We start from the raw sequence: 23,237 nt of genomic DNA on the forward strand, positions 1-23,237 counted from the left end.
GGATCAGCACCGGCCCCGGGGCACCGGAACGTGCGGCACACCCGGGGTTGACCCCGGCGGCCCCGGGGCTACCGCGATGCGCAGACCCGGTTCACAGAATCCCCGGCGTGCAGACGGGCCCCCCTCCCGGTACCGCACACCCCGCGCTCCCCCCGGGGCTCCCCCCGCGCCGCCGGTGCCGCCGCCGCCCCGCGCTGAGCCCCGGCCCCGGCCCCGGCCCCGCACTCACGCCCGGTGTTCCCGGTGGCGCCGCCCGTCCCGGCTCAGCGCGGCCCCGGGGCCGGTCCCGGCGGCGGCAGCGGCTCCATCCCGGCCCGGCCCGGCCGCGCTATTGTTGGGAGGCGGCGGCGGCGGCTCCGCCTTCCCGCCGCGGCCGGGGAGGAGCCGGGGATGAGCCGCCACCGCCCCCGGTGCGCGGCTCCGCCAGCGCCAGCCCCGGGGAACCGGCGCGGGGACCCCCGGCACAGCGGGCACCGTCCCGGCAGAGGAAGCACCGGGAATCCCCCCCCTGCGGCACCGGGCACGGCCGGCGGGGACAGGGCATCCCACGGAGGGACACCCCCACGGGGCACCCCGCGCTCTCGGGAGGGACCTCCCGGAGCCGGGGACCCCTCGGGGAGCCCCCCCGGGGATGCAGGAGGAGCCGGGCCGTGAACCCCGGACGTGGCCGCCAACCCTCCACCCCACGAGGGTGAGGTTTGGGGGGGGTTCAGGGTTCACACGAGGCCACGCGGCCCCGGCTCACCCGGACCCCACGGCACCGCGGCGTGGGGGCTCGGCAGGACAAGGGGGGCCGGAGGGGACAAGAGGAGAGTCTGGGGGGAGGTGATGGAGGGGACAAGAAGATGATCTGGGGGTGATGGACGGGACAGGAAGAGGGTCTGGGAGGGCACGGTCACACTTCTCACGTGCTGTCCCTGTCCCCTGCAGCCCGCAGGGTGATCCCATGCGGGTCCCCGTGGTCCCCATTGTCCCCGAGGTGCCCGTGGGCCCCTCGCCCGCCCCCCGCGCAGGAAGCGGCCCCGGGGCCGGCGGCTCCGGCTGCGTCACGGGGGGAAGTGAGGCTCCGTCTGGAGGGGAAGAGCAGCCCGCGGCCCCCCCAAGCCCCCGGCGGGGACAGCCGGGGGGGCCCCGACAGATGGACGGCGAGGCCATCCCCTCCCCCAGCGTGGGGCCCCGCGGGGGCAGCGCGAGGGTCCCTGTGGGGAGGGGGACATGGCACTGGCACAGCCGAGGGCACCCTGAGCTCAGGTCCCCTGCCCGGTGTCACCCCCCGGCCACCCCCCTCCCGGTCACTCGTCCCCACTGCCCCGGGCACTGTGGGGACACGGTGTGGGGACAGGGCACGTGCCCAAACCGCGGCCAAGGACGCGCCAGCGTGGCCGTGACGGGCTGGCCCTGGGCTACCCCACACCAGGGTCTCCACCCCGAGCCAAGGGACACGGGGTGACAGCCCTGAGTGTCCCCAGCCCTTCTGGGCTGCTTTGGGGACAGCCCAGGGACGTGGGGTGACAGCCCTGAGTGTCCCCAGCCCTGCTGTGCAGCTCTGGGGGCAGCCAGGACGCACTGGGGACAGCCCGGGGACAGCCAGGATGCAGCAGGGACAGCAAGGACACCCTGGGGACAGCCGGGATACACCGGGGACAAGTGGGATGTGCTAGAGATACAGCCTCGGGGTGCAGGGACACATCGAGGACAGCTGGCACTCGCCAGGGACACGCAGGGACAGCCAGGGATGCGGTGGCAGCACTGGGGACAGTCAGGGATGCGGTGGGGACAGCAGGGACACACACAGGGGTGTATTAGGGACAGTGGGGACCAGCGGGTGGGATGGAGAACAGTGGGGGACACCTTGGGGACAACGGGGATGCACTGGGGACATACCAGGAACAGCCAGGATGCACCGGGGACACCCCAGGGAAAGTCAGGGTACAGTGGGGACACTGGGGACATAACAGGGATCGTGAGGATGCACTGGGAACACCCCAGGGACAGCCAGGGTGCAGTGGGGACACTGGGGACACCCCAGGGGAAGTCAGGATGCACTGGGGACACCCCAGCATGCACTGGGGACAGTGGGGACCAGCGGGGAGAGCCGAGGACACAATCGGGATGCGCCGGGGGCCACCGGGGACACGCGGGGGGCTCCGACCGGGCCACCCTGCGCCGCTTCCCCGGGGGCGCTCCCCAACCCCCCCACGGCACGTCCCGGTGCCCGGAGGCCACGGCCCCCCCCCCACCGGTGCCCCGAGGAGCGACCGGAAGCCCCCCGGGCCCCCCGCCCGCCCCCCGCCGCGGCTCGAGCGGACTCACCGGGGGCTACGGCGGGGTCGGGGCGGCATGGCCGGGGCTGGGACCGGGGCTGGGACCGGGACCGGGGCGGGACCGGGGCCGGGGCGGGACCGGCGGCGGCGGTGACGTCATGGCTCCACCGGGCCGGCCCCGCCCTGCGCCCCCGCCGCCGCCAATCCGCGCCCGGGGGCGGCGGGGGGGTCCCGGTGCCGCCGCCGCATCCGCGCCCCCTCCCGCCACCCCCGGGGCTGCTCGAGACGGGCCCGGTGCCCCCCTTCCCCCCGCCGGGATTCGGTACCGAGCGACCAGACTGGGACCAGCCGCGTCCCACGGACACCCCCCCCGCGTGTCCCCCCCACCGCTGCAGCCGCCGAGCTCCGGGGTCGTGGGTGAAGGGCCTGAAATAAGGGAGTGACCCCCGAAGGCCCCCCCGGCAGCAGGACTGGCGGTCTGGAAGCAGCGTGGTCCCATCCCCCTGGGAGGTCACTCATCCCTCCCCTCTGGAGCATCCCCGAACCCCCCCTGGACGCCCCCCAGCCCTCAGCTCATCACCAAGACACAGGGACACCAAGAGCCCACCTCCATCGTTTTATTGTGGGGGAATCTCCATCCCCCCCAAATGTTACAGGGCCACGTCAACCCCCCCCCCGGGGGCACACGAGGACGTGGCAAAGGATCCCAAAACTCCGGTGAGTCCCTCAATGTCTCCCAGAGACCCCCTGTGGCTCCTCCATTCCCACAGCAAGGCCGGGTCTGGGGTCCCCATGCCAGGGTTTTAGGGGCCCCACACTCCGTGGTTTTGGAATCGCATCAGCAGAGGAACCAGAGCTGTGGCTCATCCTGGCACTGAGCCAGGACATGAGCGCCTGTGGGTCCCCCCACGTCCCACAGCAAGGGTCCCACGGGAGCAGAGATGCAGCTGGTGCCGGGCTCAGCTCACAGCCCCCGGCTCCAGGCTCCCGTTGGCAGCAGCTCCCCGGGCCGAGGCCGATTCCTCCGGCCGCTGGTCATCCTGGGGCCCCGTCCGGCCCGGGAGGTGACCCTGCTGGGGACACAACAGGGACACTGAGCTGGCTGCGGCGGGACACGGTCAGACCGGCCTGGGCTGGTGTCACTCCCACACGAATTGGCTGCCCCACGGCACGGGAACACCAACAGACCGGGAGACACTTCCTCTGGGCTCCTGTTTGAAACCAACGGCTACGGCAAACCGGGGGTCTTCAGTCAGAGCCTGGGCTGGGACCCCCCCACCCCAAAATTCGGCTCCCCACCCAGGGAGGGCTGACAGGGGAGGCAGGACGAAGTGACATCTCCAAAGAGGACACGCTGTGGGGTCACCCCAAGGAAGCCCCAGGCCCTGGGTGGGACACGAGAGGAGCAAATTCAAGTTGCTCCAGTGAAAAATGCAACTCCAAAGGAGAAAACAGAACCTTTGGCCTGGGAAGCCGCTCCCCTAAAAAACCCCAGCTGGGATTAAGAGGCTCCCACAGTGGGAAGCCCCCACGGCCACACATCCCCAGCGTCCCAGACATCTCCCAGGACACCCATGGAGCCATCCCGGGGGCCGCCCTCGTCCCAGGGCTCCTAATGGCATCCAGACACCGCTGCGTGGGAGAGGAGCCCCCCGGGCACACACAGGGGGTGGTTCTCCCACTGGGAAAGCACATCCCGGGGGGGCTGCGGCCCCACCAGGCCCTACCTGCGCAGGGGGCTCGGCCAGGGGGCCGAGGGGGGCCGAGGAGCTGCCCCTGTCCGGCTCCTCCAGCGCCAGGATGTCGATGGGAGCCTCGGCCACGTCCCGCAGGGACGGCTCGAGGGTCACGGAAGGGTCGAAGAGCAGAGGGGATGGGGGGCACTGCATTCCATCGCCCACCACGTCCAGGTCCTGGGGGAGGGGGGGAAGAGCGAAGGGGCTCGTCAGGAAAGGTCTGAGGAGACACAGATCCTCACAGCCCTTCTCTGCCACCCCTGGAGCAGCAGGGGAGGAGGAGGAGGAGTGGGCATCGTGCCAGCAGGACCCCCAGCCGGCAGCTGGAACACACCACAGGAGCCTCCTCCTCCTCCTCCTCCTCCTCCTGGAATGGAGCCAGCACTGCCAAGGATAAGGTGTCGGGACACACAGTCTGGAGCCCAGCGGGATGTGTTGTCCCAGGAGTGCCCTCTTGGGGACCCCCGGAGCGGCCCCCCCCTCTCCAGGATGTCACCCCCCCCCCCACCTGCCCTGACACCACAGATGGGGACGGATGGGCTCCGAGGACTCCTCCATCTGCCCTCCCTGCAGAGGGGAGAGGGTGGGATTTGGGAGAGGCTGGGATTTGTTTTGGCTCCAGAGGGAGTTTGACACGAGGGCGAGATTCCTGTGACTCACGAGTGGCACCTCCCCAGACTGGCACAATGTGAGACACAACACAGATGCCCCCTGGCAGCCACGGCTCGGGAGCCCAGCACGGGGAAAACACTCCCGTTTTTCCTTTCTAACCCCAAAAAATCCACCTCCTGTTTGCACGGGAAGGGGCTGGGATTCGATCCGAGCTCCCCCCAGCCTGACCCCATTTGCTCTCCCAGCTCCTGCCACCCCTGGGGCTCTGCAGCTGCTGGAATCCCTCCTCCAGCAGCAAACTCCAGAGCGGATCCGAGGTTTGCCTCCAACAGCAGCGCTCAGGAATCTCGGGAGCATCCAGAGCCCGAGGTGACACCTCGCTCAGAGGAGCAGCTCCCACGGATTGGGGTGGTTTTGTTCTGGTTAAACAAATTTCCCAGGATTTTAAGTGTGTTGGCTTAAATGCAGGATGCCAGAATAATCTGGGGATTAAAATCCTCCTGGTTTTCCTCATGGAAGAGAAAACGGGGGGGAAATAAAAAAAATCCTCCTCTTAAGAGGCCCCTACAGGGATTTAAACGAGCACAGCCCTTCCAAAGGAGCAGCCACCAACCCTGTGAAACAGCTCCCAAACTTTCCCCACTCCTGCCCTTTCACAGAATCCCAGAAATGTTTGGGCTGGGAGAGACCTTAAAGTTCATTCAGTGCCACCCCCCTGCCATGGGCAGGAACACCTTTCACCAGCTCAGGCTGCTCCAATGTGGCCTTGGACATCCCAGGGATGGGGCAGCCACAGTTGCTCTGGGCAATCTGTGCCAGGCCCTCCCAACCCTCACAGGGAGGAATTCCTTCCCAATATCCCACCTCACCCTGCCCTCTGGCAGCAGGAAACCATTCCCCCTCATCCTGGCACTCCAGGCCCTCGTCCCAAAGTCCCTCTCCAGCTCTCCTGGAGCCCCTTCAGGCCCCACTTACATCGCTGAACTCCAGGGGCAAGCTCTCGGAGGGCTGGAGCTCGGCCGCGCTCAGGTAGAGCTCGGAGGGAGCAGCTCCCAGCTCCTGGGGCACAGCCAGGCCCTGCTCGGGGATGTACATCTGGGGGGGCAGGCGCAGGTGGAGGGGGCAGCACGGCTCCTCCGACAGGCTCACGGGCACGGGCTTGTTGCAGGGCACCTCCTCGGAGCCCTGGCACGGCTTGAACAGCGTCTGGTTCGTGTCCTGGCAGATATCTGGGAAGAGCTGGTCAAGGGAAAGCGGCCCAGGTGCAGCCAGACACGCACCCAGGGAGGGGGCAAGACTCCCAAAGCCTCCCCTTTCATCTCTCCCTGATGAAGATCCACACCCCAGAGCTCCATCCCGACTGCCCAGGGATGTGGGTGACGTTATTTCCATGACGGAAAACTGGGACAACAGCCACAGCCTCCCCGTGGGGGCTGGGAGATGGTGGCTGGATCCCTGTTAAAGCCACTCACAGATCCTCGTGTGGATGTCACAAAGGCACGGGATTAACTTTTGTTTGCAGATATCCAGGGGGAAGGATCAGCCCCAGCCCCACACTCAGGGACATCCCAGCACACACAATGCCTCTCCCACAGCCAGGAGTTCAGTTCCGGCATTTCTACCTTCCCAGTGCATTTTCCTTCCCAGTGGAAAACCTGTTCCTGCCAGAGGTGTAAATGGGATTTCCTGCCTTTAATCACAAACAGAAGCTCTGCTCTGATTGTGTCGCGCTTGCGGAGCGATCCAGCGGCAGAGGAGCCACGGATCAAACCCCATCCTGCTCTGATCCCGTCCTCCTCCAACCCCATCCTGCTGATCCCATCCTCCTCCGACCCCATCCTGCTGATCCCATCCTCTTCCGACCCCTACCTCCTCCAATCCTGTTTCTCTTCCGACTTCTTCCACTCCTTCTGACCCCTTACCCTCTTCTTCCAACTCCCTTCTTCCCCTTCCACCCCTTTCTCTTTTGATCCCTTCCTGGTTTTCCACCCCCTTTCTCCTCTTCCCATCCCCACCCTTTTCTTCCAACCCCACCTTCACCCTCCTCAGACCCCCTTCCAATCTCAGCTGCTCTCCAGCTTTGGGGGCTTCATTCTGCAGTTTCCCCCCTCAAACCCCACAGCGTGGGGAAGGAAAAAAACACCTCAAACCCACATAAACTGGGAAAAGGCGCCAAGTTTAACCCAGTTCCTTAAGCTGCCAAGGCCTGAGGTTCATCCTTCCCTCCTCCCTGAGCAGGGATTTCTCATGGATCCACTTCCTAATGGGTTGTTGTAGGGGAGCCCTAATCCAGGCTGGCAGCAATCAGAGCCTATCCCAGTGCAGATGGATCTGAGCCACCCCAGGGCAGGGGTGGGGAGGAACAGGGTGGGGAAGGCAGGTTTTCACCTCCTGGAGTGACTCCCAGCTCCAGCACCGACTGCACCGGCAGCCAAAAGCAGGGACGGCCGGGATGCCAAAAATCCCAGGCTGGCCCACCTGGAGCCTCTCCCCATCCCCTGAGTGCCCTGTGACAAACAGCCCAGCTCCTGGGAGCACAGAGAGAAGCCGTGGCTGCAGATGTTGGAGGATGCAGATGTTATCGGCCGCCCGAGGAAAGGCTTGTTTGTGTCGGGGGAGTCAGCTGAGAGCTCCTCCCCGCTCTCCCCAGCACCAGCTGCCAGCAGCAGCTTCTCTGGCTGTTTTATGGGATTTATCCTGTATTTATTTTGAGGCATAGGGTGGTTAGAGAGAAACAAAGGCAGCTTCCAGCTCCTGCTCCCCGTGCAGGGGGTGGAGCTGAGCCGGTCAACTCTGGGGACAAAACAAACCCAGGGGCTCCCAAAAACCCACAAATCCAGACTTTCTCATAGACCCACGAGCTCTCATAGATCCAAAAGAGTGGATGGAGCAGATGCACTCAGGGCAACGCTGGGGCCGTGGATCTCCCCCATGTTGGGGGGTGATCCCTAAGCTGAGACAGCTTTGGGAACTGGAACAGCTCAAAGCTGAAAGGTTGAAAGAACCTTTCAAGGGACCAAGCTGGGCCGTGGCAGCTCTAAAGAGGCCCAGAACTGCCCCTCCAGATCCTCCCCAAAATCCCCAAGGACACACTCCGGTGGCCAGACACCCCTCCCCACGCACATCCCTCACAGCTCGGGCCTCCTTGGGTTCTCTGGGTGCTCCCAAGTGAACTGCCCACCCTGCTGGGATGCTCTGGATCAGGGAGGCTGTAGTGGGACCAGCCCATCCCTTTGTCCCTCCCACACGAATCGGCTGCTCCACAGCACGGGAGCGCCAACAGACCGGGAGACGTTTCCTCTGGGCTCCTGTTTGAAACCAATGGCTACAGCAAACCAGTGGCCTTGATTCAGGGCCAGGGAAGGGAAAAAAGGGCGGGCAGAGACAGGGCAAACAGCCAGGGACAGCGTCAGGGGGATCAAAGGATACGTGTGAGGCAGTGCCGGGTCATCGGCAGGGACGGGTTGGAGCATCGGACGTCGTCGACAAAGGCCAAGCAGCGCTGGCTGGAACGCGTGGTGTGGGCCTGAAATCAGGGAATGACGGACCTTAGAGCTCCTGTTCCACAGGTAGGGACACCTTCCATTAGACCAGGCTGCTCCAAGCCCCGTTCAACCTGGTCTTCGACACTGCCAGGGATGGGGCAGCCACAGCTCCTCTGGGCAGCCTGTGCCAGGGCCTGCCCACCCTCACAGGGAGCGATTTCTTCCCAATATCCCATCTAAACCTCTCATCTCTTAGTTTAACCATTCCCTCTTGCCCTATCACTGTCTGGCCTTGTAAGTCCCTCCTTCCTCTTTCTTAAAAGCCCCTTTTAGGCACTGGAAGGGGTTTTAAGGCCCCCTCCTCGAGCCTCCTCTTCTCCAGGCTGAGCATCCTGTTGGTGCCCTAGCAGGAACGGGGGGAATCTGCCAGGGGTCTGGCATCACTCCTGGGGAAGAGACAAGAGGGGAGACCCATGGGGGGTGTCCCCACGGACCTGCTGGGCCGCGCCGTCGGTGGCCAGGACGCGGCGCTCGCGGAGCTGCCGGTGCAGCAGAGCCTCCACCCCGTAGCGCTGCCGGTACCTCCGCAGGCACTTGAGCCGCTTCAGGTTCTCCCTCTCCTTGGCCATCAGCCCCTCGGGGCCTGTCAGGAGGCTGCTCCCTGCAGGAACAGGGGAGGGGAAAAGTCACCTGCCTGGGTTTGTTTTTTTTTTTTTAGGCACCAAGAGCCCAAACCAGCTGCCGAGGGCTGAGGCAGCCACAGAGGTGGGTCCAGAGGGACAACACGAAGCTTTGGGTGGCACAAATAACGCAGGTTCCATCCCAAGAATTTACCCTGACCTCTCTGTGCACACCAGGAGCGCTTGGGGCCACGGGGTAATTTTAAATCCCCTTTTGGAAACAGCCCTGCCACTCCCGTCCGTCGTGATTCCAGCAGCTTGTCAAATTCCAGGTCGCTCCTGGGCGAGTTCTGGAAGCTTCCCGCCAGCATTCCCGGCCTAATTACAGGGCAGCGCTCAGGATCTGCTCTCCTCCGGCTGCTTTGCTAAAAAGAGTTCTGCAAAATTGGTATGTACCAAAGTCCTGGTTATTTTTACTTGGGCCTGAGCTGAATTATGACATTTTCCGGGATGAGCTATTAAGGGATGATGCTGGAAAAAAAAAGAAGAGTCCTTCGCTCTGCAGTACTTGGGATCAGTTACAGAGCCCGGTTTTGCCTCAGTTGAACTGGGAATTCCTGCTTCCAAGAGCATATTCTGCACAGGGAGGATCCCAACAGAGGCAGAGGGAAAGCTGCATCCATGCTAAGGAGGAATATGCCAATGCAGCAGCACTGGTGCTATTGGAACCAACTCCTGCCCACACACCCAGGGCCTTACAGATGAATATTCTCTGTTTATAAAAGCAAAAACAGGAAATCCCAGTACAAAAAAAGCACTTTTGTCTCAGAATTAACTTTGTAAGCTCATTTCCTGTCAACGCTGCAAGACTTTGAAGAGCAAAGAAAAGCTTTGGGAAAGCTTTGGAACCCCGATGACACGGATCTGTGGGCACGGGGCCAGCACAGGATCCCAGAATCCCTGGGGTTGGAAAAGACCTCCAGGATCACCGAGTCCAACCTGTGCCCAATGCCCACCTTGTCCCCAGAGCACTCAGTGCCATATCCAGTCCCCCCTTGGACACCTCCAGGGATGGGGACTCCACCACCCCCTGGGCAGCCCCTTTCAGTGCCTGACAACCCCTTCCCATGAGGAAATTCCTCCTGATGTCCAACCTGACCCTCCCCTGGCACAACTTGAGGCTGTTTCCTCTCATCCTGTCCCCTGTCCCCTAGGAGCAGAGCCCGAGCCTTTGAGCATGGAACCCTCACCCTGCTCCAAAATCCGCCTCTACAAAGGCCAAAAACCCCTCATTTGAGACGCTTTTCTGTGCACACCCCCGGGCTCACCGATGGCCTCGTGCTCAACCTTCCGGCTGTGCAGGAACCGGCGCTTCTTCTCCTTCAGGAGGTGCTGGAGCCGCTTGAACTGGTCGATGTAGAGGGACTGGAGCCGGATCAGCTTCTCCCTCATGATCAGAGCCACCTCCTCGGCCGTGTACACACCGGCGTGCCTGCAAGAACCAGGGGCCATTTGGGGACAGGCCCTTGGGGTTGTTCTCCTTGAAGGGCATGGGGATCCCTCGGGATTTTTCTCCCCAGGGGTGTGGGGGTCCCTCAGGTTTATTCTCCTGAAGGATGTGGGGGGTCCCTTGGAGCTGAATCCCCAAAGGGTGCAGGGGATTCGGCTCCTCACAGGATTTAAACATGGATTTAACGGGATTTAACCCCCTCCAACCCACTTGAGGGGATCCTCCTGGTCGCTGTCGATGCTGTCGGCCTCGCTGTCGGGGTCCCCCCGCCACGTCTGCTCCACGGTCACGGGGTCCTGCTCCCCGTCACTCCAGCTGTCCTCATCTGGAACACACACAGCACCAGGAGTGGCAGGATACTGCCCCACAGCCCCACGGGGCTGAGCTGGCTCTGCCTCGTGCCAAGGGGGAATTTCTCCACCCCAAAACCGAGCGAGGGACCAACGGGAAACACCCCCAGCTGGGCAGGGTCAAAACAGCCTTCCCAGCACCACTGAGCAACCCCAGCAACATAAACCTGCAAGATTTGGGGCTGGTAAACAGCACCTTTTACCCCCAGAGCCCAGGGTGGATTTAAGAAGGGAGATTTTCCCCCATGGAGCACCCAGGCCGTGTCCCGGGAATCCCTTACCCAGGATGCGGCTGGCCTCGCTCCGAACGCTCTCCGTGCTCTGGGAGCCCAGCTCGGACCTGGCATAGGAGCTCAGCTGGCACAGCAGGGTCTCGCTCATGGGCCCGGGGTGGGATTTCTTCCCCTGGGCCTGGAGCGCCAGCGCGTTCCGCCGGGCGTGCTCCGCGCAGAAGGACGTGCTGCGGGATAAAGGAACCGTGGGATCATGGATGGTTTGGGGCAGAGGGATCTCAGAGATCATCTCATTCCACTCCATGCCACGGGCAGGGATACCTTCCACCAGCCCAGGCTGCTCCAGCCTGGCCTGGGACACTCCCAGGGATGGGGCAGCCACAGCTCCTCTGGGCAAACTGTGCCATGGGCCTCCCACCCTCCCAGGGAGGAATTCCTTCCCAATATCCCACCTAACCCTGTCCTCTGGCAGTTTGAAGCCCTTCCCCCTTGTCCTGCCACTCCAGGCCCTTGGAAATGGTCCCTCTCCATCTTTCCTGCAGGTTCCCTTCAGGTCCTGGGAGGCCCTGGTGAGGTGACCCCAAAGCCTTCCCTTCTCCAGGCTGAACAATCCCAATTCTCCAGCCTTTCCCCGTGGCACAGCTGCTCCTCCATCCCTCTGATCATCCTTGGGGCATTTTAAACACCTCAGAGAAGCAGCAGCAGCACAACCAGGTCAAAGCTCCCCAGAGCCGGGGGGGCTGTGCTGGGGATTATCCAGCGGGAAGCTCCGTGCTGGGATGAGGGAGGGACGGCTCCCACAGGGGGCCTGGAGCACTGCAGCCACCTCCTGCTGGCCCAGGGCACAGCCACGGTGCCAACAGGACTCCCTGGAGCCTCCTTCCAGCTTCAAAACGCCTTGGAAAAGAGGAGATGCTTCTCTGAGGTGACCCAGGAGCAGCAGGTGAAGGAGGGAAATCGTGGAATCTCCCGAGCTGGATGGGACCCGCAAGGACCATCAAAATCCAAGTCCTGGCCCTGTACAGGACACCCCAAAATCCCACTACATCCCAAAACCTCAACTCCTGAAGCTCTGGCAGCCTTGGGGTCGTGACCAAACCCTGGGGAAACCGTTCAGTACCCTCTGGGAAAAGAACCTTTCCCCAAAAACCCAACCTAACCCTGCCCTGGCACAGCTCCAGCCGTTCCCTCGGCGGGGACCACAGAGAGAACCTCCTCCTGCCCATTTGAACTCCACAGGGTGAAAACCCGAGGGGAATCCCAGAAAAGGAGGCAGAGCAGGCACTCACCCATCCTTTTTCTCGGGTTTGGGGGCGGCGTTGGGGCAGCGCTTCCCGTTCTTGGCGGACACGTAGCTGCACTGCTTGAAGGGAGCGTTCCTGTCCTCCAGGATGTGCTTGATGCAGAATTCCTGCCCCTCCAGGCGGGGCTGGGAGCAGGGCCGGGGGCTGAAGGCACAGGCCAGCGGCTCCTGGGGCCGCGGCACCGGGGTCAGGCGGCCCCGGCTCGTGGGCAGCACGTGGATCCGGATCCTGTTCATGGCAACACCTGTAGGGAAGGAGAGGGGAATGAAACGCCAGCAGGACGAGGAGCAGCAGCTGGGAATGGATCTGGAGGAAATTTTGACCCCCACGGCCGGTATGGTCCATCCCTTCAGGGCATCCCCCAGGTCCTGGGCCCACCCCACCCTCACTGACCAGCACAGGACCAGAACTCCCTCCTGAAACCCAGGGTGTGCCGGTTCCCATCCCTGCCTGCATCCCCCTGCTCCCGGTGCTCCAAGGGCCCGTTCCCACCTTCATGCCAATGTATCCCGGTTCCCATCTCACCTCTATCCCGGTGTATCCCGGTCCTCGTCCTGGTCTATCCCGGTGAATCCCAGTGTCCCATCCCTGTATCTCGGTTCCCATCCCGGTCTCTCCCGGTTCCCATCCCGGTCTCTGCTGGTTCCCATCCCGGTCTCTCCCGGTTCCCATCCCGGTCTATCACGGTCTCTCCCGGTCTCTGCTGGTTCCCATCCCGGTCTCTCCCGGTTCCCATCCCGATCTCTCCCGGTTCCCATCTCGGTCTCTGCTGGTTCCCATCCCGGTCTCTCCCGGTTCCCATCCCGGTCTCTCCCGGTTCTCATCCCGGCGCTCGCGACCCGCGCACGTGCTCCGCCGCCACCTCCCCCGCGCATGCGCGCTCCCTCGGCTCCGGCGCCGCCATTTTGTCCGCGGGCGGCGGGCGCGCGGGGGAACCCCCGTGGGGCCGCGCAGGCGGCGCTGCCGGCGCGGGGAGCGGGGTGGGGGCCCGCCCGCGGGGCGTTGCGGGGCCGAGAGGGCCCGGGGGAGCGCGCGGGGGCCGCGGCGAGGGGCTGCGCCGGGGCCTTTGAGCGGGCGGGCGGCGCCGCCGCCATCTTACCTCGCTGCTGCCGCGGCCTCCGCGCAGCCCCGGCGCGCGCCCGCCCCGCCGCCTCACTGGCCCGGCCGGCAGCCAATCGGCGGCGGGCGCAGGGGCGGTGCCGCGCGCGGTTGGGCGATCGCACCGTCACTCACGGAGGGAGCGGCCACGCCTCCCCGGGGGGGGTCACGTGAGCGCGGAGCGGCGGGAACGGGACACGTGGGCGCGGCGGGACCGGGGAGGGGGAAACACCGGGATTGGGTTTCGGCCCTGGGAATGGACGAGCTCCCGGGAGCCCAGGCTTGGTCCTAGGGCTTGGCCAACAGCCCCCTCCGGTTGTCCCCGGTGTCCTGGACCAGCTGCAGACCGACACTGCTCCCCACCGGTTAACGGGAAAGGCAGAACCTCCTCATCCCGGGAGACTCCGAACTCCAAAGGAGCGGGGGGAAACAAGGGCTAAGTCTTTGTCCAAAGCCTGAAATCTAAGCCAGACCCAACACTGGACCTAAAGCCATTCCCAAGCTTTGGGACGGGTGGGGGTCACCGAGGGCAGAGGTGCCAGAGGGGGTGGGCAGCACTGAATCCCCCTAAAAACAAGCTCATGTGGAACAAGTTTCCCAAAAACCATCCAGAGACCATCCATTTACTGAAGGTGGAAAAGTCAAAGTCTAAGAAGGACAGAAACGGGGTTTTCCCAAGCATTCAACCTAAACCTGCTTCCAGCTTGGCTGGGAGCAGCAACGTGCCAATGGGATTCCCTGGCAGAGCTGCCCTGGGCACGGTGATTCTGCATCCTCATCTCACTGGGAATGCACCATAATCCTGTCCCCGTAACAGCCAAGTCCTCCAGCACAGGCCTAAACCCAGCTCTGCACACACCAGCCTGGGGCTGCAGGAGGAGAATCAGGGACAGAGACACCATTCCCAAACCAGAGTGGGTTTTGGAGCAAGGAACGAGGGACATGGGACACGGCAGGGAGAGCAGCTCCTATCACCCAGAGTTCCCGTAGCCCCTCACATCCCCCCATCCCCCAAAAACTCCCAAATCCACATTCCATATCCAACGGCTCAAGTGGAGCCCCCACCACCAACTCCCCCCAAAGTCCTCCCCGGGCTCCGCCGCAGGCCCACGGAATTAAAAGGACCAAAACCACTAAGATATAAGTTAATGCTTAAATTATTTGTAAAACATCTTAAATTTTCTGTGACATATTTTAAATACCCCCCCACGTTCCCCAGAGCGGGGGGGCAAAGCCCAACACTAACTGGGAGCCTATGGGGGGGAAAGGGAAGGAATAGAGAAAGGGTTTCCTTATCCTTTCACAGCTTTTTAACAACTAAATATCAATAATAAAAGTTATATTATAATAAAATAAGTTCTTCGTGAGGCAGTGGAGATCAAAAAGCCCTTTCTCAAGCCCCGCGGGTTCGGGCTCGGGCTCTGGACTCAGTAGTAAAAAGGGGGGGGGGTGTTTACTTGGGCAGGGGGGGCAGCGGGGGAGGCGGTTCCGAGGGCAGGGGGGGCGGTCGGGGCTTGTCCGTGTTGGCGGCAGCTCGGGAGCCGCTGGAAGCCCGGGGGTTCAGGAGCTCGTACGAGTGGAATTCGAAGGCGGGGGGCTGGGTGGGCTGCATGCCCTGCGCGCTCAGCAGCGAGTGCAGCATGTTCACCGTGTCCTGATAGTCACTGGCCTGGCTGGCGTTGTGCCCGTTGGCCCCCGAGGGCCCCTTGTCCGATTTGTGGGCGCCCCGCGGGGCTTTGCCGGGCTGGGACAAATCCGAGCTGTGCCCGGGCAGGTGGGCAGCCCCGGGGAGGTGGGAGTACGGGAACGGCACCGCGGGGCCTTTGGAGGCTTTGCCCACCTTGGGCTGGTGCTCGTGGGGCGCGGCCGCCGGGGGCTCCTCGGGCAGGGGTCTCTTGCGGGTGGGGGCGAGGGGCCCGTAGCCCTTGTGGGGGGGGGCGGCGGCGGCGGCGCCGGGCTGGGCGCCGTGCTTGGAGTCCCCCGGGCGCTTGGCCGCGGTGCTGGGGCCGGCGCCGAGCTGGGCGTGCAAGTGTTTGTGCGAGTGGTGGTTGTGGTGGTGGTGGTGGTGGTTGGACGAGTGGCCCTTGTGCTTCTCCTTGTACTCCCGGCTCTTCCCGCCCTCGTCCGCGGGGCCGTGCCTGTCTCCGGGGCCCGGCACCTTGATCCGCATCTTGATCTCCTCCTGCTTGGAGGGGACGGGCCTGTCCCCCCCGGCACCCGCCGCCTGGATCCTCATCTTGAGGGCTTTGTCGCCCTTGTCGGCGCCGGGCGGGCGCTCGGGGTTGTCCGACCCCGCGATGGGGATTTTCAGGATGATCGGGGAGGGGTTGCTGTCCTGCTGCTGCCCTTCCCTCTCCCGCTGCTGCTGCACCAGCAGGTTCTGGGCGGCGTAGGCGTACTGGGAGCGCACGTTGGCCTCCATGTTCTCCAGCTGCCGCTTCTGCGCCGCCAGCTCCTCGGCGTGCTTGGCCCGGTACTCCTTGAGGGACACCTTGGCCGAGGGCGCGTTCTTGGTGCCCTGCTTTGGGTAGGAGGCACCGTCCTGCTGCGGGTGCTCGGCGGCGGCCGAGGAGCTCTCGCTAGTCCTGTGGATGTCCAGCTTGGCCGGGGGATGCCAATGATCCGCCTGGGAAGGGTCGGCGGCGCTCGGCTCGCCGGGGGAGTCGGCCGCGGGCGGCAGCGCCGGCCCCGCGCCGGCCGTGGAGGACGTGGACATGCTCATGAGCCCGGCGATGTTCATGTCCGAGCTGTTGTTCCTGGAGATCATGTTGAGGATTGTCTGCTCCGACAGGTTCTCGTCGTCTCCGTGGTCATCGGTCTTGGACTTTTTGGCTGCTTGAGAGGCCTGGAATTGGAAGACCGAGCGGGGTGTTCACTCTGGGGTGTCACCGGAGCTCGTCAGTGCAGTGCAAGCTCTTTATTCACACTCAGAATTCGCCCCCATCCCTCCTTGTGGGAAGAATCCCAAGCCCTGCTACTGCAGCTGGAAAACTAAAGTCTCTCCAGAGTTAATTCAGTACAAGTGAACTCGAGTACCACTCACAGCATTCAGATTCCACACACACACACTCCTTTCCCAGACACTGTCCTGCACTGCCACTCCCAAAGGAATCACAAGGAATGTCCAGAGTTTCTTACCCGCCAGTTCCGGATCCGTTTAAGCCGACTGGGAGTTTTCTCAAGGATCTGCAGGAATTCGTGGGTCAGTTCTGCAGAGGAGACACAAACCCGAGCGGGAGGGTCAGAGCAGCCCTGGTCCCTCAGGACAACCCCCTCTTCTGATGGATGGAGCTACTGGTGGGATGGAGCTGCTCCGGGAGGGGAACTCTGAGAACTGGAATCACTGACACATTTAAACTCATCTCTCTGTGGTGCTACAGAAGCTGCTGCTGCTGCCCTGGAAACCTCGGCAAGCCCTGAAATCCTGGAGCCCGTGAGGTGGTGTTGGAACATCATACCCAGGACCAAAGATGCCAAAAAAAAAATAATTCAAGAGCCTTTCTTTTTTTTTTTTTCTTTCTTTTTCTTTTTTTTTTTTTGGGGGGGTGAAAGCCTCGCTCCCAAACTTACCATCTAAGAGCTCCAGAGTTACAGTGCCATCAACGTATTCCCACCAGTGCTTCCCGTCCGTGGAGACTGGGATCTCCCAGTTGGACCACTTACAGGCCAGGTGGATACAGACGCAGGCCACAACGGGCGGGGTGTACTGCAGGCTGAAGGTGGTCAGGTGCAGGCTGACGTCACCGGGAGAGAAAACAGAAAGCCATCAACTCCCACGCCTGAGCCGCAGCATCCACGCGGGACACGGGGGGGAAAATGCGGGGGGATGGCCCTCGGGACCTCCCCGGAACGACCCCCCGGCACAGCCGGATCCGTCCCGGCCCCACCGCTCGGGGGGTTCTGCACCACTGGGCTTGCTCGGCCCTGCTCTGCTCCGGGAATTATTTGGGATCTCCTCCACCAGTCTGTTGGTCTGTCCCTGTTCTGCTACAGGAATTATTTGGGATCTCCTCCACCAGTTTGTTTGTCCGTCCCTGTTCTGCTACAGGAAATTTGGGTTCTTCTCCACGGGTTTCCTCGTCCATCCCTGCTTTGCTGCAGGAAAGTTTGGGATCTCTTCCGAGGGGAAAAAGCCAGCGTGAGGTCACCTGCCGGCCCCGCCCCTGCTCTGAGGAGAAACGCATCCCTGTTTTTCACTACAAGAAATTTGGGATCTCCTCCACCAGTCTGCTTATCCCTGTCTTGGTAGGGGAAATTTGGGATCTCCAAGGAAGAGGAAGAGTCAGTGGGGACCTGCCGGCCCCACCTCTGCTCTGAGGAGAAACTTCCAAGCACAACTCCTGGATGGCACTGAAGGAGCAAAGTGGCCCTTTTCAGCTTTAGGAAGGGTCTGGTCTTTCCCAAAGGATTTTCAGGAATACACACTCAGTGCTGGAGTGACCCAGGAGCACCTGAGCCAGGTCACCTATCAAGTATTTTCATTAGTAAATTAATTTCCCACTCAGAGCTGGGAAGCCTGGGCAGCACTGGGAAAGCAAGAACCAAGGGGACTTAAAAGGATCCTGCTCTCCCTGCAGGAATACCAGAGCTTTAGGAAAAACATGGAAGCAAGTCTGAGTGTGGGATCTGCCCACTCAGGAACGGGCCCTCTGGGAAATGAAGCCCCTGAGCAGCCACGGGGCACCATCTCCATGTGGAACACACGGATAAAATGCAGTTCACCTCCAAAGCACCTCCCTCAGGCATCACTCTGAGGCAAAACTGAGGCTCCACTTCGTCCTTTCTGCCTGCATTTCCCTCAGTTAGAGCCTTAACTCCTAATTCCTGGACTTTGCAACTCTTGCTGCAGGGATAAAGGAGGTTTCGGGGCTGTGTTTACCCAAATATCACCAACATCACATTCCCGATGCCGGAAATCCACGGGTGCCCTTTGGAGCCTGAGAACACCTTCAACAAACAGTGCAGGTGAGCAGGGAACAGCTCCCAGGTGGAGAGGAGGGAAACCAGTGCCCACAGACATTCCCAGGGCCTGGAGGCATCTCTGGCCCTGCAGCTTCACCCGTGCTGGCTCCCAAACCACTTTTTTTTTCCTCCCTAGTTTCACAAAACCACAACATTTTCTGTGTCTGTGCCTGTCACTCCATGATTTGCCTGAGGCTGATAATCCAGGAAATTCAGATAAAAAAAATAATCCCAACACAAGTTGCTGGCATCAGCCTGGAAGTGAAAATTTAGGGGCAAAGCAACCCAGATGATGAACTTGGGCTGACTTCTCTTTCCAAGGCTCTACTCACAGGACAGTTTCCTCCTGGCCTGCAGCCAGCTCTGCTTTTACCCCATTTATACCCTAAATCAGCCTTTTTCTGGGTACAAACCACATTCATGGACAATTTCCACAGCACCTTGTTCAGTGAAAACTCTCCAGCTCCTGGGACTGAGCAAGGCAAAACGTATACACTCATTTCACCTTTCCTTTTTTTGGTCTGTTTTGGGTTGTTTTGGGGTTTTTTTTGAACTTTCACAACTAAATTCCTGTAGGACAAGCAAGTAAAGCTCCTGAGCATCCCACCTGCCTCGTTTTCCAGCTGGTTTTGCCCAGCAGCTGGCAGGAAAAAGGGTAGGAACCCTTTTCCTAAGGCTCCTCCTGAGGGATTCCCAGCGATGCCCCTGCAGTCACCAGCAGCAGGTAAATTACAAATCAATTATAAAATGAAAAAAAATTAATAATAACCTGTTTGTAGCCATGAAATAGGAAGTTTGTGCCAAGTCCTTGCTGGCTGCAAGATAAAAAGGAAAAAGCAGGGCGTTACTTGCATGTTCTGATAAATATTATCGTATTTTGGTGCAGGAGCCACATGGCACCCACGGACTGACTCACTCCAGGCCACAGCCCACAGGGATTGGGGGAATTCTGTTCCCTGGGAGCTTTGTGGAGTCCAGCAGAGCCAGAATCATTTCAAACTGACTCTTTTTTGATGGTTACGGGGATGGAACAGCTTTCCTGTGAGGAAAGGCTGGGAGAATTGGGATTGCTCAGCCTGGAGAAGGCTCTGGGGTGACCCTGGTGTGGCTTTTTGGACTCCAAGAGAGCTGGAGAGGGACTGGCAAGGCCTGGAATGGCAGGACGAGGGGGAGTGGCTTCCCACAGGAAAAGAGGAGATTTTGATGGGATACTGGGAAGGAATTCCTGTGAGGACGGGGAGGCCCTGGCACAGGTTGCCCAGAGAAGCTGTGGCTGCCCCATCCCTGGGAGTGCCCAAGGCCAGGCTGGAGCAACCTGGTCCTGTGGAAGGTGTCCCTGCCCTTTCCAACCCAATCCAACCCCTCCCAACCCATCCCAGCATTCTGGGAAGCTCTGGAGCAGCCCCAGCTGGACATTCCACCCTGTTTTGCCAGCCCTCCCCTTCCCAGTCGCCCCTCACCTCGCACGAGCTGGGTGCACTTCACCACGTGGGTGTGGGGATGGTCAATAGTGATCTCAAACCCTGCAAGGACACAGAAGAAACAACCATCAGGACCAGCAGCACAGCCCTGGATCCACGTCTGCTGCTCCCCTTCCCTCCTCCAGCCCTGCTCAGAGCCGGGCAGGAACAGAGGAGCCCGTTTTCCAGCCTCAAGTTCTCCAGCCACAAACCCTGAAGGTCTCTCTGGTGCTGCCAGACCTCCCCAGAGCTCGGGGACTTCTGAAAGGGCCTCACTGGGAACAAAAAAAAAACTATTAAGGATTTTAAAAATAGCAGGACAAAAGCCTCTTGGAGCAGCTGGGAGGAAGGAGAAGACAATGGCATCTGCTCCAAGGAATTTCTCTCACCCAAAAAGCTGAGAGGAAGCAGATTGTTTCCCTTTGAAGGGGCCTGAGGACAACTGAGTTTAATCCTCGCTACAGTTTCCTCCTCAGTTCGGGAATTATGTTTTAAAGGGAGGAAGAATTCCAGTTGGTCCATGTGTGCAGCAGATCTGCAGAATGTTCTAGAAGAACTGGGACGTTTGAAAAGGTAACTGGAGAAGTGAGTGGTCGCAGAACTCGGCTCAGTTCAGCCACGGGTTTGTGGCCCACGACACATCAGCCCGTCCTGAGGGGGGGACACAGGGTGTCTGCTCTGAATCCAGGCAGGAGTAACAAATCCTGCTCTTTTGGAGAGAAAAATCTACCTACAAACTGCCTCTGAAACGGAACGTGTGTTAGTAAGAACAACTTTTAACAGCACACTCGAGAAAGGAACAGGGTACCAGATCCACCAACCCCTGCCCTACGTGGAGGCTCCAATTTCTACTTCCAAAAACTGTTGCTGGTTCGTTGCTTTTTTGAGTTCCCCTCCCTCCAATTCAATTATTTGACGCAAATATTCACTTTTAACCGGGGTTTTTAGACATCTCTCAGCACAAACTGCTCCCTGCAACAGGATTAGAGCTTTAGGGGTTGGGAACTAGATGGTTTTAAGGTCCCTTCAAACCCAAGCCATCCCATGATTCTTTCACTGAGCTGGAAAGCACAACCCACGACAGCAAGTGTCCAAGCAGCAAAAATCCTGGGGTTTTTTTGGGGAGGGGGAAAAAAAAAAAAAAAAAAAAAAAAAAAAAAAAAAAAAGAGAGAGAAGCCACACTTAAATCTCTCTGAGCACTGAGCCTGGCACAAGTCACACCTGGAAAAACTGACGCTGAAACAAGAGTGGGGGTGAAAAAGGGGGTTTGTTGCCTGGACTCTGGGGGGAGGACAGCGGGGGTCAGGCTCTCCAGCCTGTGGAATTGTCCTGGCTCTGGGATTCGTGTGGCAGCCCGGCCGCTTCAACAACTTACCCAGGGTCTGCAGTATTATGCTCTCTAGAATGACCAGGTCTTGGGCTTGCTGCAGGTAAGCCTGGGGTTGAGAGGACAGGCAGGTTACTCACGGAGAGGCACTCGGATCAAGCCTGCACATCCCTAACACCCTTCTCTCCAGGGGAAAAACGGGAATCTCCCTGCAGGGGGGCACTGGCGCAGACCCCCTGGAAGTGCTCAAGGCCAGGCTGGGTGGAGCTCAGAGCAAGCTGGGCTGGTGGAAAGTGCCCCTGCCCGTGGCAGGTGGGTGGGACAGGATGGAGTTTAAGGTCCTTCCAACCCAAACCATCCTGGGGATTGTGTGAAAGAGGGAGCAGAGCACTGGGATGGCCCTGGGTGCTGGTCCCCCACACTCCTGGGGTGGCACAGGAGCAGGAAAGGAATTAGCAGGAATCAGCAGCTATTCCTGCCTTATTTTGTTTGTTTGTTTGTTTGTTTTCTCTCATTTTCCATAAGTTTTCTGGGAAAAAAAGCTGCCCCTTCCAGCAGGACTGGCTGCCCAGCTCCAGGTGAAATGGGCTGTCTGGGGGTGAAAATCAGCAGCGTTTTTAACCCCCTGTGACAGCTGTGGGGACAAACTGCTCCCACTTCTGCTCCTGGGCAGCATCCCAGGGACACTGGACCTGGACCAGGTGTGCAGCAGAGCAGAGGGGAGCTTGCCCAGAGCAGGGAAGCCCAAATCTCCCCGTGGCAGGAGCTGCTGGACTGGGGAGCTGCCCTCGGGGAGGGCGGAGGAGCCACCGGAGCCGCGCGATCCCGGAGGCAATTCCCGCTCCCCAGAGCCTGTCCCAGCGCTCCATCCCCTCGCCCACCTCGCTCTTGGTGTCCAGCAGAGGCTCCTGGGGGTGCAGACAGGCGTGTGCCACCTTGATGACGTGCTCCAGCTTGCGGGGCTGCTCCTCCACCTTGGCCGCCAGGAAAAGCGCCGCCGGCACCACAGACTGAGGGGACAGGCACAAGAGTCACGTCAAAAACTCACCGACCCCGACAACAAACCAAATAAAACCAGGTGAATTCTCCCTATCCCTCCAGGAAGTGAAGCCTGTGCAAGTCCAGCCACTGCCAGCAGGGAGAAAAGGGTCTCTCTCCTTATCCCTCCCCCTTCCCAAAATCCCTCCCTGGGGCCAGTCCCATCTCCCCAGAGCGGAGCTGGGGGATTCCCAGTGCCCCCTCCTTTTCCCCCCAGATCCCAGCACTCACGTTCCTGTGGAACTGGGTGAAGGACTGCACCATGTAGAAGCGGTGCATGTACACGATGGCCGTGTTGATGGTGAGCTGGGAGCTTGGGAAGGGGGTTAAGGAAAGGCACAGCCGCGACAGAGACCCCCGGGCAGGGGTTTCCTCCTCAGGGGAGCCCTTGGAACTCATCCCACCGGGATGGGACGAGCTCTCTCCGTTCCCGGGCTGGGTCTTCCCTGCGTCCCAGCACAGCTCCCCCCCGATCCTAAAACGGGATTTCCCAGATCCCAAAACAAGCTCGGCTCTCGTCGCTCCCAGGCTGGACCTTCCCGACCGCCCGGCACAGGCTCTTCCTGCTCCCAAAGCCCATTTCGGGATCTCAAATCGGGCTGGGCGCTTCCGGGCCGGTCGGGCGTTCCCAACACCCCGGCGCGGCTCTCCCCGCTCTCGAAACGGGATTTCCTCAATCCAAAAAAACGGAGTTCAGTTCCTCCCGCTCCCGAACCGAGCCGAACCGGGCTTTCCCAACACGCCAGCACCGACCTCGCCGTTCCTGGGCCGGGCTGTGCTCAACCCCAACGCCGCGCCGGGCTCTCCCCGCTCCGGGGCCCGCTCCTTCCCTTGGCCGCTCCCGCTTCTCCCCACACTCTCCCCCGTCTCTCCCGACCCTCCCGTATCCCCCCATCTCCGCGCCCTCCCCGCCCCGCCCCGCTTTCCCCCCCCCCCGACACCCCGCGGCCTAGCGCGGCCTAGAGCGCGGGCCGCCCGGACGGATACACGTTGAGGCGCTGCCCCATGTCCTGCAGCAGGTTGGCCGCCTGCTGGCGGTACGAGAGCTCCTTGTCCGGGTCGAGCCCGGCGCGGCGGGAGGGGCTGCGCTCCAGCTGCTCGCGGCTGAAGTACCAGCGGCGCCCGGGCCCGGCGCCGCCGCCGCCGCCGCCCGCCGAGGCCTCCATGGCGGCTCTGCGCCCGCGCGGGGGACGCGGCGGCGTGCGCACGCAGCGCGGTGACGTCACAGCGCCGGCGG

The 23,237-nt window shown here is 61.4% G+C and overlaps 3 protein-coding genes and 2 non-coding genes across 7 annotated transcripts; 1 reads left to right on the forward strand and 4 right to left on the reverse strand.

Annotated features, from left to right (window-relative positions):
• Positions 1-76: 76 nt before the first annotated feature.
• LOC114070441 (collagen alpha-1(I) chain-like) lies at positions 77-2,707 on the forward strand. The gene is made up of 3 exons (XM_027907856.1): positions 77-129; positions 931-1,058; positions 2,061-2,707. The coding sequence occupies exons 1-3, from the start codon at positions 77-79 to the stop codon at positions 2,705-2,707; spliced, it is 828 nt and encodes a 275-aa protein (XP_027763657.1).
• Positions 2,708-2,863: 156 nt separating this feature from the next.
• Positions 2,864-13,237, reverse strand: KANSL2 (KAT8 regulatory NSL complex subunit 2). Of its 3 annotated transcripts, none has more exons than XM_027907868.1 (10): positions 13,214-13,237; positions 12,100-12,358; positions 10,859-11,037; positions 10,438-10,552; positions 10,046-10,209; positions 8,592-8,758; positions 8,042-8,138; positions 5,588-5,841; positions 3,992-4,177; positions 2,864-3,334 (listed from the first exon to the last, which is right to left on the reverse strand). In XM_027907868.1, exons 2-10 carry the CDS (start codon positions 12,348-12,350, stop codon positions 3,224-3,226), a joined length of 1,524 nt encoding a protein of 507 aa, XP_027763669.1. In that variant the 5' UTR covers positions 12,351-12,358; positions 13,214-13,237; the 3' UTR covers positions 2,864-3,223. The 3 variants fall into 3 exon arrangements, with proteins under 3 accessions (XP_027763669.1, XP_027763666.1, XP_027763668.1); XM_027907865.1 differs by having other exon boundaries at positions 2,864-3,337; XM_027907867.1 differs by lacking the exon at positions 13,214-13,237 and adding an exon at positions 12,640-12,684 and having other exon boundaries at positions 2,864-3,337.
• Positions 3,399-3,526, reverse strand: LOC114070452. The gene has a single exon (XR_003573923.1). It is a non-coding gene; the product is annotated as a small nucleolar RNA SNORA2/SNORA34 family (small nucleolar RNA).
• LOC114070451 lies at positions 7,844-7,971 on the reverse strand. The gene has a single exon (XR_003573922.1). It is a non-coding gene; the product is annotated as a small nucleolar RNA SNORA2/SNORA34 family (small nucleolar RNA).
• A 1,116-nt stretch (positions 13,238-14,353) lies between the features above and the next one.
• CCNT1 (cyclin T1) lies at positions 14,354-23,166 on the reverse strand. The gene is made up of 9 exons (XM_027907863.1): positions 22,988-23,166; positions 22,232-22,313; positions 21,844-21,972; positions 21,011-21,071; positions 19,635-19,697; positions 18,944-18,989; positions 16,783-16,946; positions 16,351-16,421; positions 14,354-16,057 (listed from the first exon to the last, which is right to left on the reverse strand). The coding sequence occupies exons 1-9, from the start codon at positions 23,164-23,166 to the stop codon at positions 14,666-14,668; spliced, it is 2,187 nt and encodes a 728-aa protein (XP_027763664.1). The 3' UTR covers positions 14,354-14,665.
• Positions 23,167-23,237: the final 71 nt, after the last annotated feature.

The sequence above is a fragment of the Empidonax traillii genome, unplaced genomic scaffold (genome assembly GCF_003031625.1).
Source record: "Empidonax traillii isolate 1590-97213 ecotype Southwest subspecies unplaced genomic scaffold, ASM303162v1 scaffold1555:size184083, whole genome shotgun sequence".
NCBI classification, from domain to species: Eukaryota; Metazoa; Chordata; class Aves; order Passeriformes; family Tyrannidae; genus Empidonax; species Empidonax traillii.